The 15,347-nt window shown below is 42.1% G+C and overlaps 1 protein-coding gene across 1 annotated transcript; it reads left to right on the top strand.

The window, feature by feature from the left end:
• The first annotated feature begins 1,127 nt into the window (after positions 1-1,127).
• c1ql1l2 (complement component 1, q subcomponent-like 1-like 2) lies at positions 1,128-13,725 on the top strand. Its single transcript, XM_026325495.1, has 2 exons — positions 1,128-1,757; positions 13,546-13,725. Exons 1-2 carry the CDS (start codon positions 1,143-1,145, stop codon positions 13,723-13,725), a joined length of 795 nt encoding a protein of 264 aa, XP_026181280.1. The 5' UTR covers positions 1,128-1,142.
• Positions 13,726-15,347: the final 1,622 nt, after the last annotated feature.

Below are 15,347 nucleotides of genomic sequence, written 5' to 3'. Positions count from 1 at the left end.
CCAAACATTTCTTTTACATGCGGGGTTGATTTTTATTTGTAAAACCCAGAGCAAGCTGCTGGCTTATGAGATAATTCTTGGCATTAACTTTTGTAATTAGCACATTTTTTTTTTTATTTGAGAAGCTGCTAGCATTTCCAGATTAAATGTTGTCTTGCACATATATGAATGTTTAGATCCCACCTCCAGGAAAAAAAAAAAAGAGTTTTTTCCACAGCTCCATCTTTATTTTTAGAGACTGGATGCTTATCAGAGAGAGGAGAAAGCAAAGGAGTGAGAAATGGCATCAAACGTGAGGAAAAGGAAGGAAAGCGAGATGAGAAGAAAGACGGATGACAGAGGGGGAACAAGGTGGTCAAGGGGGTGGCTATGGTTCCTCTGTGGATCAGAAGAGTGGTACAAAGAAATGTAATGTGATGAGTCCTTCCTCTGTGTGAGCTCGAGAGAGAGAGGGAGAGGGAGAGAGGAAGAGAGAGAGAGAGAGAGAGAGAGAGAGAGAGAGAGAGCGAGAAGGGGACGTAGTCTCTCCCTCGATAAGGGGGACAGAGAGGGGGGAGGAAGGGGTGTGGGGTCTTTGTTGCTACTGCCGTATAAAAAGCCAACCCTGAGAATCCGGCACCACAAACTCACCACACATACACACACACAGACACATACGCACACACAGTGGCTCCAGTAGCTGCTCTGTATATCTCACACTCACCCACTCTCATCATTCTCCCTCTCTCTCTCGCCCTCTCTCTCTCCCTCTGTCTCTCACTTCATTCCTCTGGGCTCTGCATCCTTCTTGCTTCTTCTCACAAGTCACATTGTGTTTGTAAGTACGTGCTGAATGTGTCCCTGTGCATGCTTGGGTTTCCTTAAGTCTTGTCCTGTATGTGTGAGTGACTGATTGCCTACTTCAGTGTGAGTGAGTGAAGCACTGAGGTGTATCAAGTGTATGTGGGTCTTTGTCTCACCCTCACACACTCGCCGCTCCTCGTGCAACTCTTCTCGGGATCTCTGGGTCCCTTTCCTCGGTGACAGGCTCCCCACAACAAGCAGTCACCATTTCCGCCCCCGGGAGACCCACGCTGGCAGCGCAGCCCCTTCCCCGACTCAGCATCGGGAGGAAGACCCTGGTGGCGGCTGCCGTAGGGGTTATGCTGGTCCTGGTGCTGGTGGTCCTCATCCCCGTGCTCGTCAGCTCTGTGGGTACAGATGCCAGTCACTATGAGATGCTGGGCACCTGTCGTATGGTGTGCGACCCCTACCTGAACAAGGGCACTCCAGCGAGCAGCACCAGCTCCACGGGTCTCCAGGCTGAGGCAGAGGCGCTAAGCGACCACAGCAACAGCAACGTGCTTCCACACTCCACCTTACTGCAGGGCCCACAGGGCAAGCCCGGAAGGCCAGGCAAGCCCGGTCCACCTGGACCACCAGGAGAACCAGGGCCACCAGGGCCAGCTGGGCCACCTGGTGACAGAGGGGATCAGGGAAGGACTGGGATTTTGGGTCTTGGGGGGACCGGAGCTATCAGCACGGCCACCTACAACACGGTGCCTCGGGTGGCCTTCTATGCAGGGCTTAAGAATCCCCATGAAGGCTATGAGATCCTCAAGTTTGACGATGTGGTCACCAACCTGGGCAACAACTATGATGGCATTTCAGGCAAATTCATCTGCAGCATACCAGGCACATACTTCTTCATCTACCATGTGCTGATGAGAGGAGGAGACGGCACCAGTATGTGGGCAGACCTCTGCAAGAACGGTCAGGTTAGTGCTTTAAAACTTTTCCTAAGTTTCCTCTCCCCAGGCTAAGCATCACTGAGTCCCCTGATGCTCACTGAAGCTGATTTTTTCGTAAAGCTAGTGAATAAAATGTGACATGGCGAGAGAAGCGTGCGCATCTGCCGTGCGCCTCCAAGGCTCAGAGCGCACAGCTGTGGCACCCAGCGCGCTCGGAGATAAAGATGCGTTGACTGGTTGCATCCTGTGCCCGCACTTCGCATGATACATCCTGACATTGTCGTGTCAAACGATCCAAAAGGACGGTCACAGTTGGGCTGAGCGGAGCGTGCACGGTGGTTTCTTTGCTTTTCAGTGTGCAATGTGAAAACCGACCAGGCGTTCCGCTTTTTTCTCAAAATATCTGAATTGGGATTCATACTTGGAGGAATGTAAGGATGAATGTTTGACTCGGGAGTGTTGTCATGTATGGTTTTGTAAAGTAGAAGAGCTGAAGAGATGAAAGTGAAAATGAAGAAGTTGGAATTGTTTTTAAGTCAGAAGAATGACTGTAATTTATCATGCAGTGTATTTGAAGAGAGATTCCAGTGTAATATAGGCCTAATACAAATAATAACCAGGAATATAATAACACTACTATTATTTTTGTTGGTATTGTTCTCTACTATTTCGATGGCGGGGCGCACAATTACCTCCCGTTTCTGTATCATGTAACTTTCAGACTACGCGTGTTTTGGCTAATTAAAAGTAACCGAGAGGTGGAGAAAATATTAGAAATTGCGTTTTCGTGCAAACCCACCAGATAATGTTGTCGCTGCATCCACTCATATTAAATGCATTAGGACATCCACGCGATCTATTCTCGGCTTCTTAGATGCATCATTTTAATGGGGGGCTAATTCTGTTTTGCGTCCCGGATGGTCCTCTCAGGTCGGTAATGCATGTCACTGTAGTTTGCAGCCTTCCGATAAGCCGTCAGATCTCTTATCTCCAAAGTGTCTAGGAAATCCATTTTGCCTGTTAAAAAAACAAACAAAAAAAAAACAGTTATTGCAATCATTGTTTGCTTCGGGCTGAAAACGCGTTTCGTATTATGAAAAACACACTGTAATTATATGGTGAAGAAAACAATTCAGCAAATTAGCTACGTGTGAAGGAAATACCAGCACTGCATTCACACATTGATTCTTTCATGCATGTTTCGGCTGCACTATTTTTTTTTTTTTTTTTTTTGCCACTGGTAACTGAACTGGGCTCATGGAGACACAGTAATGTAATAAGAAACGCTGCTTGTGACAGACTTTTTTCTTGACTGTGTGACTGGGATCACACTTTATACAGATCACAGGAAGTGCATTACTTATGGTCCATTTCATTTGGACTCTCACCTTCATCAGCTTGCTCTGCAATGAGAAACACAGAACCCTGCAGCAACACTGGCTAAATCATCAATATCTCTAAAATCATCCAGTTGTTATGTGACTTCACATCCCAGCAGCCCCTCTGACCTGTGTCCCCTCTGCTGGTTGGATAAATATGTTATTTTTGTATAATTCTGGTTATTTTAAGTTGTGGCTGTTTCTCCCAAGTGAAATCAAAAAAAAAAAAAAAAAAAAAAAACACCTTAAGTGAATTAATATTCAGAGATACAGTAGATTAAAGCAGAAAGCAGTTGTCAGTGGTTTCAGCACATCACAAATGCTGAGATCATGATATGCAGTGTGGAGATAAAGTAACAGTTGGCATACGCAATGTGGCGTGAACCTGTAGTCTAGCCAAGGCAGCTAGAGGTTAATTCCTTTACCCTCACCAAGTTCACACCCAGCAAAGAAAAAAAAATAGAGTTACAGCAATCACCTTCAATATATAATGTCTCACTCAACAGTAATGTTTATGGGTGGGTGTAAAAGCATTGATATATAATAGGGGAAGAAGAACATATGTTCCTATAAAACGCCTTCTGTTTCCGCTTCATTGTGTTCCCAAGAGGAGGGTGTGGAGGTACTTAAGTTAGTCGCACACAGTGTGCATCTCAAGAGACACGCGTAATGTTTATAAAGTGGTAACTGCTTCTCTTTCTCTGTCTTCCTATGCTCAGCTTATGCATAACTGTGCTGTGCTCTTGCTGTGGTGTTTATTAGCTTGTGTGCTTGGCTGATGGAGCAGGCCCCTGAGTCTCAGTCTGTGTAAATGACTGTGAATGGTTATAAATGTTGGGCCAACTTATGCTACATCATTGATGAAGTGCTGAGAGTCAAACTGAATCTCCTACAGTCACACTGGTGCTTTCCTCAGCTCATTAAGACAACAAAAAGCTACACTGTGAGTTGGGACAGGGGAGGCCAGGGAATTGCAGACAATACTAGTATTTTATCATCTTTTGGCTTTAGTGAAGCAGCGGGTTTCCAGACCCTGCAGTGCTGCTTCACCCCAACATGTGCTCCTCCCACTCCGGGGGTTCTTATAAGTTGTGTGAAAAATCAGCATCCATTGGTTACTTTATTTCTTCTCCTCTTCTTCCACTTCCTCTTTTCACTTGGCAGAATGCACACAAGAATTGCAGTATTGTCCCCAGAACTTTGACACTTTTCAAACTAGACTAAAAAGCTACTGTAGCTTCCTGGTAAACAAAGAAATAAGGGATCTATTTTCAGCACAGCACACTTTATCCTCTTTCCAAGTTCCTCTCCTCACACTCTTTTGGCTTTTTCATTGCCTGTTCTTTTACTCGTGTGCCAAAATAAAACCAATTCTAAACCCTGTCCAATAAATCAATGCTTTGCTCAAACCTGTCTTGGACACGTCCTGAGAGACATGGTAGCAACAATGAAGACAAATTTATTGGATGCAGTAGAAGGGGGAGAAAGAAAAGAGGACAGAAAAAGACATAGCTATTGTGCCGTTGTGCTATCGAGTCTATTTAATTGTAATTAAAAAGCTTGAACCAGGTCCAGGATGTGTTTGCGCTTCTCCTCTCTGTTCCCTTCTTAATATTGTTATTAATCCGTAAAACCGTTTCAGAGTTAATTAAAAGCAATGACTTCAGCGTCAGTCTCTCAAGAGGACCATAGTGAATAATCACTCTGTCTCCTCCTTTAATAAGCTTCAATGTCCTTCGTGCACATGGCTCTTTCCTAGCAATTACCTCTGCAGTCTCCTCCTCACATACACAAACGTTCACACATGCTCACGGGCGCATACGTGCACGCTTTGCACCCCCCCCCCACACCCCACGCACGCACCTAAACCACTGCCTCAACCCACCCCAACTGTGCACTGCCCTCCATCTCTCCTCTATGTCAGGTCTACAGGAGCTGACTTTTCTAAAAGAGCAAAAAAGTTTTTGTCTTAAAAGGAAAAGTTATTAAAATAATAATTAAAAAAAAAAGTATCACCAAATCCGTTTAGCTAACACACATTGCCAACAATATTCTTCATTGCTCTCAAGTGATGCATGGGACTGTAACAAAAGAGGTTAGAGTGCACCAGCCGTTTCTTAGATTTTGTTTCTGAGCTCGACCCACTTTAAAGTGATTTTCTTTTTTTTCTTTTTTTTGCTGCTCAGCTTAGGTCAGTTACATGTCGTTTCCCTGTCAGTCTATCTCTGCCCATGAAGACACCTTCAATGGGGTCTTCAGCTCTGGTGCACATGAACACAGAACTGTTTATTCCATGGCTCCATATCCAGATGAAACCCACAGTCTGTGTTTAGCATGTGGTGTCAATCCCAACATTAAAACTGAGCCATCTGGATGAGGGTCTGCTCTGATTTGATTACCAACATATGTCTTAAAGAAAGGTGTGAATCACAAAAAAGAGATCCCGTTTAATAGCTTATCACTCAGGATGGGCTGTGATCTTTACAGAACAACCTTCTAGGGTTTTTTCAGTCTCAAAATTAGGAAGAAAATGCAAGTGAAGGTTGTGAGCTCCAAAGCAAACACACAGATACAGCAATAGTTTGTCTTGATTGATTTTAACATTCTGGTAATGTTCAGAGCTGCTATTCTTCATCGTGGTGTGACTTCAGCACTGAGAGGCCTCTGTGTGTCTGCCTGGTGTAACAGAGAGACTCTGTCTGAAATAGACAGGCAGGGTTTGAGAGAGCCACCCTCAGTCCCTCAGCCTCTTCGCCTGCGATATTGATCCCCTTATGTGTATGTATCCACGTGTGTGCGTGCATGTATGTGTGTCTCTTTCCTTCTTCTGACAGACTCATTTCTTTCTGTGTGATGCATACCATGGCACTTCTTCTATAATCAGCCTGAGAGGTAGTGGAGGCGGACCTTTGGCCTTGATCTGCTGTGTAATTGGACATTGGATTTGACACTCTGCCGAGTGGAACATTAGAGTTGGCCTAATTAGGTGTGAGGGCTATTAAATGAAGATTGGCCCATGTTGTTAGGAAATACCACACAGATTGGAAATGTCAAGATGACATCGGGCTGTCATCTGCAAGCAGAGGGAAGAAAATCTATCATTTATTGGTGAAGTTTCAAAACTTACTCGAAAACTGCCCACCACTTGTCTGCAATAATTCAATTACTTTTAAGACATTTTACGCTGAGGTCATCCAACAGAGAGCCTGCCCAGCAATGCATACACTCAGATTAATTTGCTCCTGAAATACAGCTATAACATGTACTAAGAGACCAAAAACACAGGATTTAAATAGGCTATGTACTGTCTCCTGTGACTGGCTGGCTCAAGGATGCTGTGGTGTTGACTCACAAGGCTTCTTCATTATAATGAGGGCCATATGGGAGCTAGACAAGTGCCCCTGGCCCTCTTATGCAAACATCTCTCTCTCCATCTCTCCCCACGCCCCTGACATTTAGCCATCCCCTGAATTCAGTCTCTAGTGATACCCACAATTATCTTCTCCCACTTCAGAGGAAAGCAGCAAGTCAGTGGCTTAAAATGACTCATAGTCTGCTACATAACTCAATGTGTTAACACCTCTTGTCCCCCAGAAAATGAATATTGGTAAGACACCAAAAAATTGCTCTAGTAAGGGAAGTTGAACTACGTACCGCAGGAATAATGCATGCCACCGAAAAGCTGACAGGCTGCCTCTCATCCAACCCTCACGGTGTACAGAAACTCACTTTGCCTCATTTTAGAGGAGTCAAGACAAAAGGAAAATCAGTGCCATGGGGTTACTAGAAAGCACAGTGGAAAAACAGGCTTTGTGTGAACAAAGGTTGAAAATGTGTCTTTTCAGACAATGCTGCCAGCAGTGGTTGTGTTTTTAGCGTTAGTGCTAGAGGCAGACAGTGCAGTGTATCTCAGTAATTAACTGAACGTGATGAGTCAGGCACAAGAAAAGAAAGACTGGCTGTATTGCAGGTCAAAGTTGACGCTTCTTTTTTCCTCCACTCTTTCCTCTGATAACCCTCTTTTTCAGTGGCTCTCAGGAGAAGCTGTCTTCATTTTATCCTTAGGCCCCATGAGGTTTTCTGCAAATTTGCATCAAGGATCAGTATGTACAGTACACTTGATCAACTAACAAACTAATGCCTGACATCTGACTCACCTTTACCATTACTGTAAGCAATTTTCCAAAGAGAGAGGCTTGTGCAGGAGAAGTCATTCTGTTTCAAAGGCGCCTGAGCAGGTCCAAAGAGAACAGCTGGTGGAATTAATTCAGGAAGCCTTTTTGTACTCTCATCTGACAGATGGCAAATCTCCTGTTACCATTCCAGTCCTCTTATCATGTTTTCACTTAGGTTCCTTCAACAAATAAACCTGTAACACATGGACAACCTCAAACTTTTTGATGCTGCAAACCAGGAAAGCTCATTGCAGCTTTCCTGTTCTCCTTATTTTAGTAGAATTGCACTTCGTGTGTAAATATGCACACAAACATGCACACGGATGTTTGTCACTGAGTATGTGTGTGTGTGTGTGTGTGTGTCTGTGTGTGTGTGTTTGTTTGTATGTGTGGTGCAGTGAAATGTTGGACCAGGCTCAATAGCGGTGGCAAGCCATCTAAGCTGCTATTAAGCATGCGGTTCACGGCTGGAATGTTCAAACACAATTAGACGGCGGTAGACTTTGATTTAAAGAGGACCAATAGACTCGTTGATCCAAAATGGAGGCTCAACATCAAGTCAACAAATCCCTGTTTCAGAAGCCACGAGACATGCCCTTATCACAGTGACAAAGCCTTTTGTACAATCACCGTCTCAGTGAGACTTCACAGGCTCCTCCTGTGGCAGACACAACAGATAAAACTTTCAGTCTCATTCTGACAAACAGCATCATAATAGTTTATAATAGAAGCAATCCAGCTAAACATACAAGACCGACGACTGCAACTGCTGATGGAAAATAACGCAGGGAGGATTTAAAATAAAGACTGATTGCAGAAGAAATCCCACATGACTGAGCAACAGTGACAGTATTCTCCCGTGCCATAAATTCATGCTTGAAGCATCGTCTTCACAGCCTCATTATTAATAACTCTGATGCTCAGATTCACAGTTAAACAGTGTTAAAGACAAGTTAAGAGAATCCACACTTCATTTTCCAGCCATGCATTATTTATTCAAAGCAAATGCAGCCTTGAATTTTCTGTGTCTCCATTCAAAATATTCCTCAATCAAAGCCATCACGCTGACGATATGATGGATGCAAACACGCACGAGCAGCCACAAGGAAGACATTGCCTGACACCTCATTTACCATCCCTGGAGCTGGCGCTTATTGCCTCGTACTTTGTTTGTCTTGTCAAAGTTCCTCCACATACTCTATGTCGAGGTCACGCCCTGCCAGTTGGCTGTTTGTCCTGCTCATTTCTCTCTATACATCTGCCATGCACTGCATTTCAACCTCTGGCTCATATCCCTAACAAGGTCTTTGTGTGCAGTGGAGACAAAACAAAAAAAAAAAAAAAAGGAAGGAAAAGAAAAATTAGCTCCAACGTAAGCTCTGTGATCATTATTTCAAAAATAGTGCGAGCTTTTATTCATGCATGCTTATCGTTGAAAGCAAACGAAGGAAGCCTGGGCTGCGGCAGTTAGTGTCAGATGGGGATAAAAACCATTAGAGCAAAAAAACAAAACAAAACAAAAATATCATTGTGGAAGAATTGGAATGATTTCTCAAAAGTTTACTTTCACCAGGGCTTTGCTCACTCTTTCTCTGCTAAAGGAAAATGATATATTTGTATTTTCTCCTCCCCCCTGCAAAAAAAAACAAACAAAAAAAACACAAATCCTGCTTTTGAATAAGTCTTAAATTTAGCTTCTTCAAGAGCAAATGAAGAGAATAATTTAAGCAATATTACATGTCTGTGACATTGCCAGAGGTGCCCTGGTTCTGTGTGAACACCTGCAAAGTAAATATTTTGATAAAGTTTCATTAAAATCCCAGCTAACAAATCCTTCTGAGCCATCATCACCCGTTCCACCCACCAACCCAAAGCGGTAACCCTCTAATAAGACGGTGTTGACTCTGTACGCTCGGGGCATATCACATCATATTAATATGCACTGGACGCCAGCATCTCAGGATCGGAACAGGAGGCTTTGTTTGCACATCGATATGAGCTGTGCAAGATTTAATCAGAAGAATAAACAATAAGAAATGTACAATATTCCATATATTACTCCTGCATCTTAAAATCTCACCTCAATTTCATTACCAAAGATTAGCCTTTATAGTTTTCACACGTTTCATACCAACGTGACTGCCACTGTCCATGGTACAGTATGTTGTCAGAAATTTTGAGTAACCCTCAACTGTCCTCTTTGTCACTACATCTGTCATACTCGCTCTTTATGCAGCCTGAGGAACTTCAATAGGACTCAAATGTTGCGTAAACGTGATTCTCTGAACAAATGTTGCTTAAAATGTTGTGCCAGTGCTTTTTTTGAATGCATGTGGTTTGCTATTAAAGCGCTTATTGATTTCACCTTCTATTGCAAAATAGAGCTTTTTTTTTTTTTTTATCACCAACAATAATGTTGTTAAGAAGGCTGAAGAAGTGTCAACCTTGCTCCTCTCTCCTCCTCTGTAATTCAGTGCTGTGGAGCTGAAGGCAATGTAAAGAACATTTCTTCTCTTTGAAAATAATTCAGAGACTGGAGTGTCTCACGGACTGCAGGAGGACTCAAGAAATCCAAAACAGCAGAGGGCTGGGTTGTGCCTTAAAGCATAATAATTTGCAAAGAATACTTTGCTGCAAGTAATTAAAATTCAACATTTCTTACTGTGGTGAAACTTTTAGAAGTGTTTGAAATGTTCAAACCATCAGTGGTTGACAAAGTATTCAGATCCTTTACTTAAACAAGTCTAAATACCACAGTGTAATAATTCTCTTTTCCAAGTAAAAGTCTGCATTCAAAATTTGACATAGGTAAGTATAAAAGTATTAGCAGCCAAATGTAAAAAAACAAAAATAAAAGTCACATTAATATTTTATATATTTTTGGATCATATTAATTGATGCATTGTGTTCATCAATTTAATACTGTAAAGATGAATCTAATGTTAACTAACATACATGTTTTACAGTTACTTTGCACTTCAAAATTGTACTTAAGTACAGCTCTTGGGTAAATGTACTTGCTTTCCATTACCAGTGTCATACATGCTATTCATAAATTCTACTGAATAGTGACCACAAGCAGTAACAGAGACAGAGAGAGAGACACTGCGGCGTCACTAGGAATGATGATTTTGGTAAATATTTGCAGAAAGGCTGTCCAGCACCTGATATGATGAGGTGCTGTGAAGAAATATTACCCAACAGCCTTGTGTGGCCAAGTTCAAAGTAAAATGCCACAGATATGGCACCTTACCACTTAAATGTTTTTCAGAGTAGTGGCACAGAAAAGACTCATATCCCGCTCGAGTCATTAGTGTAGGTCTGTCTGTCATTGCGGTGGTCAGGGGAGAAGCTCTTAACACAATGCTTCTGTTAAGGCATTTTCTATCCGAGGCTTTTAACTGGTGTAGCATTTGGAGCTCAAAAGAAATACCACCCTCCATGCTCTGGATCCAAATGGATATGCAGTTCATGAACGCTTCACAGACCTTGCACACCTGTAGACATCCAAATGTAGCAGTTTGTTAGCAAACAGGAGAAGATGAGCTGAGGATGAGCTGTATGAGCAGCCAAAGCTGTTATGTCAGAGAAGATAAAAGGAAGAAAAATACTTCAAGAAACCGATAAGAATCCATAGAAAAATACAGAAAACAGTGTCTGGCTGTCATATAGTTATATCTAGGAAGTAAGAACACTACAGTAGGTCCCAAAATGGAGAATAAGCTGATAAACATTAATAATAAATGAAAAATCAAAGCTTTAAACTGCACAAAAATATATAATTTATAATTCACACGTCAACTGAAAGAAAACATGTTCTAGACTCCCTAATAAGTTTGACAATCACGATGGTTTCTGTGCAGGAGATACCCAAGTAGCTTCCGTCTGCACATTTGTCAATACACATGCTGTGTGTACCCCTTAAATAGGTCAACTAATTATTGGGTATTCTGTGTGCCACCTGTTGGTCAACATCTGCTCGAAAAGCCCTGATTTAAAGCTGTGTGGACAAACGCTGAACCAAGGCAATCGCAGGAATGGACTTTAGAGACCTGATAATGAGCCACAAGACAACACTTCAAATATATGGGAATTAAAGATTTTGATTCAACCTCAATGACCAGACCAAGTAACTAATTGCCTTATTTAACCAGCGGCCGCTTTCAAAGATCTACAGTGCCTTGTTTTTCATCTCAAGAAAAAACAAAAAATAATGATCTTCTCGTTCAATTCTATTTTATTTACATTACGACTGATGCAGTTCTTTTTGTTAGTAATCTTTTAATAGCACTGAGATCCCTGCAGCCTCTAAGTATTTTGCTGTTTTGGCACTAAACACCAGTACACAGTATTTGACAAGAAACAACACATTTATTTTTTCCAGTTTTAATAGTTTAGGTCCTTAGGTCCTCCACTGAAGCTAGAAGTTCAGAGTCATTGTTCACAAGTCTACATGTATGAATACAAAAAGGGTTAAGCCTTTTGTTTTATTCAGAAGGGGTCTGAAGACATTAAATTAAAACAATATGACTATGTGGAATTAAAAGATGAACTTAACACACCTCAGTAGTCCACTTCTGTTCTGTGCTTCAGACTAGAGGCTCAACATTAGCTACTGCCAAGGCTGAATCTCCATCTGAGCGGTCAGATGTTGAGCTGCGGTAATGTAAGTGCCAGATTTTGACAAGAAAGCTATGCTGCATAAAAAAACAATGTTTTTTATTTTGCTGCATTAATTTCGATCCTTTGGGGGAAAAAAAATTAAAAAAACAAAACAAAAAACCGTCCATCATGAGTGTAGTGTTAGATTGGTGGTGTAGTTTTCTAATTTCAAATTTGTGCTGGAATTTAGTGCCAAAACAGAAAATATTACATGTCATTGTTCAAATACTTACACAATGCGCTGTACAGAGAAAGTTCATCATTGTTGTGAAGGCTCATATTTAATTAGGCCGGGTGGCTCAACAGACAAAAGCACAGGAAACATCCGTTGTATGACCTTCACCGTGTCTCCTCATTTTCTCACTGGCTGTAGTTTTCATTTGCCAAAGAAAACTTCAGTGTATCTTAGAAATGCAGCTTCACATCAAATATTATGTAGTGTTCATTTCTACTAATAATCTACTACTATACCAGCCATTCTCTCTCTGTCTCACACACACACACTCAACACACTCATTCTTAGACACATATGAAAAACACTGCTATTGTTTCAGTGCCCATTTGGCACTGCAGCTACATTTTCCTCCCCAGAGAGAGAGAGCATGTTTGTGGTGGCGGTCTTAATTAGCCAGGACAGGTTATTTAGACACTGCTCCAAATGTCCTATAGCCAGACAGGCAGAATACACACACACAGACACACACACACACACACATGCACACACACACACACACACAGTCAGACAAAGGCAAACATAGCGCTAAAAATTCCTCATTTTCTGTTTTTTTTAATCATGCAAACTCATTCCAGTGATCCTTGTCACTCTTCACGTTATCAAAGATTTCTGCTGGTGTCCTTGATAATTTTACTTATTATATTCCTCAATAATTTCCTACACAATGAGAAGCCCCCAGAGCGAGCCCTGCTGTTGATTTTCTGAGACTTTCTCTTTCTGTGAACCTTTTGTTCCAAGGTTGAATGTTAGGTCTTCTGTAAAAGACCACTGGCTTGATTGAAACCATAAATCTGCTTGACAGAAAGACCTGGGGTTTGGCTGACCCTCTGGTTTGTCCTGTAGATTCAATATCAATATGAAAAACTATTTGTGCAGCTATTGTGTCCAGTAATTCGTATAAATTCAAAATGAAACACTGTAAAATTTAGGATTTCATAAAACAGAATAAAGAGGTTTCTATTTTAGTTTTCCTTGTGTGCAATGTGTTTTACATGCTCTTGCAGTGCGGCATAGTGTTTTTTCAAAATAACACACCCTATTAAATCTACCAAAAAGGAACCAATGTGTTTGTTTTGTGTTAATAATTTTAGCCTTGATTGTTTCTTTGCTAATTAATTAGAGACGTATTTCCTAATTAAGAGTAAAGTAAGAGTAAATGAAAATGTGGTTAAATTTAGAGTATGGAAGAAGGAGCATTACATTACTAGTTTACTAAAAACTTTATCTTTCTAGTATAAGTTAGAAAAGAGTATGACTATGTATTCAGGGCACTTCTTACAAGAATTAAATTACTGTCCTGATATGTACTGTAACTAATAAATCTACCCACTCTCCTACATGTTTGTCTGTCCCTGTTCTTCAAGGTTCGTGCCAGTGCCATTGCCCAAGACGCTGACCAGAACTATGACTACGCATCCAACAGCGTCATCCTCCATCTGGACGCTGGCGACGAGGTTTACATCAAACTGGACGGAGGCAAAGCCCATGGAGGCAACAACAACAAGTACAGCACTTTCTCTGGCTTCATCCTCTACGCAGACTGAGAACAGACAGACACAGAGACAGTCAGACAGGAAGAGATTGACAGAAAGAGTTGTTCGACGGGAAATGTGGGGGAGGGGTAAGGGGGTGTATTAAAAGCTGGAATGGATTCTAGTTTTCCTAATTCTATCCATCATCACGGACACCTCTGCTTCATTTCCATCAGCCAAGACATCCAGGCTCTGTAGCCGAGCCTGGATGCAAAGCTCGTGAGGACACGCTGAGAGGGGCCGGGGGAGGAGGGGGAATGTGGGGAGGAGGTGGGCTGGTTTTTCTGAGCTCCTCGCCACAGCACCGACATGTCAGAAGCTCCTCGCTTGCAGTGTCTCTCCTCTTCAGCCCTGCTCCATTGCACAGAAATATCAACAACAAAAATGAAAACCCTGCAAAAGTGGATGATCACACCTCTTCTTTCCACAGTGGCAGCAGTCAGCTGTACTGTCAGTGGACTCGACTGACTGAAACTCGTAGTGTTGTTCCGTGCAATTTTCCTTAGATTGTGTTTTTGTTTTGTAGACTTGCATAATATTCTACACAAATGAGATTTAAAAAAAGAATATATTTGTCCCTTGTGGAGATATCCTGTTTGACTGAGAGAACAGATGTGTGAGATATTATTTGTGACGCAGTTCAGAGATCTAGCTGCGGGAAAAGAGATCTTTAAATCAAGACTGTATTTCATGGCAGTGGGTGTTTTTCTTCATCGCTGCGTACAGCAAGGTAACTATATATTGTTCATGTGGAGAATAACAATACATTCTGATACATTCTGCACTGTACTGTACCTTTCAATGTATCTGACAAAAGCATAAATCTTATGTAGACAGCGCCCTTTTCCACAAAGCACCTCACTCTTCACAAACACCTAATGTCCTGCTGCTGTTTGGATTGTAAGTAGAGTTCAAATTGTCTCTAAGATCTTCTACGTTCATGTAGATGCTTCACTCAAAGCGAAAAACTTCAGATTCTGAGGTCACTCAGCTAAGAGTGCCTGTTCTTTCTTCTTGGCTGCTGTGCCGACCTCCAGGCCTTCCTGCGCAGCCAAAAAAAAAAAAAATCTGTTTTCTGAAGCAGAGGGTTAGGGAGGGACAGGCCAAGAGAGAAAGAATCAGGAGTGAGCGTGATGGTGGGGAGGTATAGGGGTGCGTTCAGGCACAGAAACAGTGAGTGGGCAGTTTTTTAAGCTTCGGTGTCTCTGAGCTTCACTGGATGTCATCCATTCATTAGCTGCACATTCACTGACACACAGACATTACGGTGATATTTAGTCAACATGGCGGCCTGACAGCTTGCTTGAGAATGAAATTGATTGGGTGAGTAACATGGCCAATAATGACTGCACGTTTGTGTGTGTGTGCTTGTGTCTGCGTGCGCGAGGGCGTCTGATTGCACGTGTGAGTATGTACCGGTGAGTGTCTACATTTTAGCATGTGCTGTGCCATAGCTACATCATTCTTTTACATCAAGTTATTCTGTGCTACAGCCAATGACAGATATTTTACTCAGCAGCCAATGAGATTGTGCTCTGTAGGGCGGGAAACCTCCCTAGATATATTGAGAAGAACAAACAGCCTGTAAATGAAATCTATGACATGTTTGTCTATCTTATCTTTTGGAATTGTTG

Source organism: Mastacembelus armatus, chromosome 8 (assembly GCF_900324485.2).
Source record: "Mastacembelus armatus chromosome 8, fMasArm1.2, whole genome shotgun sequence".
NCBI classification, from domain to species: Eukaryota; Metazoa; Chordata; class Actinopteri; order Synbranchiformes; family Mastacembelidae; genus Mastacembelus; species Mastacembelus armatus.
Note: the sequence above shows the minus strand (reverse complement) of the source record. Positions and strands in the feature narration are given on the sequence as shown.

Coding starts and splice junctions, on each gene's coding strand:
- c1ql1l2 (XM_026325495.1), top strand. CDS start 1,143: ATGCTGGTCCTGGTGCTGGTGGTCCTCATCCCCGTGCTCGTCAGCTCT. Junction 1,758..13,545: donor ACCTCTGCAAGAACGGTCAG/GTTAGTGCTTTA, acceptor CTGTTCTTCAAG/GTTCGTGCCAGTGCCATTGC.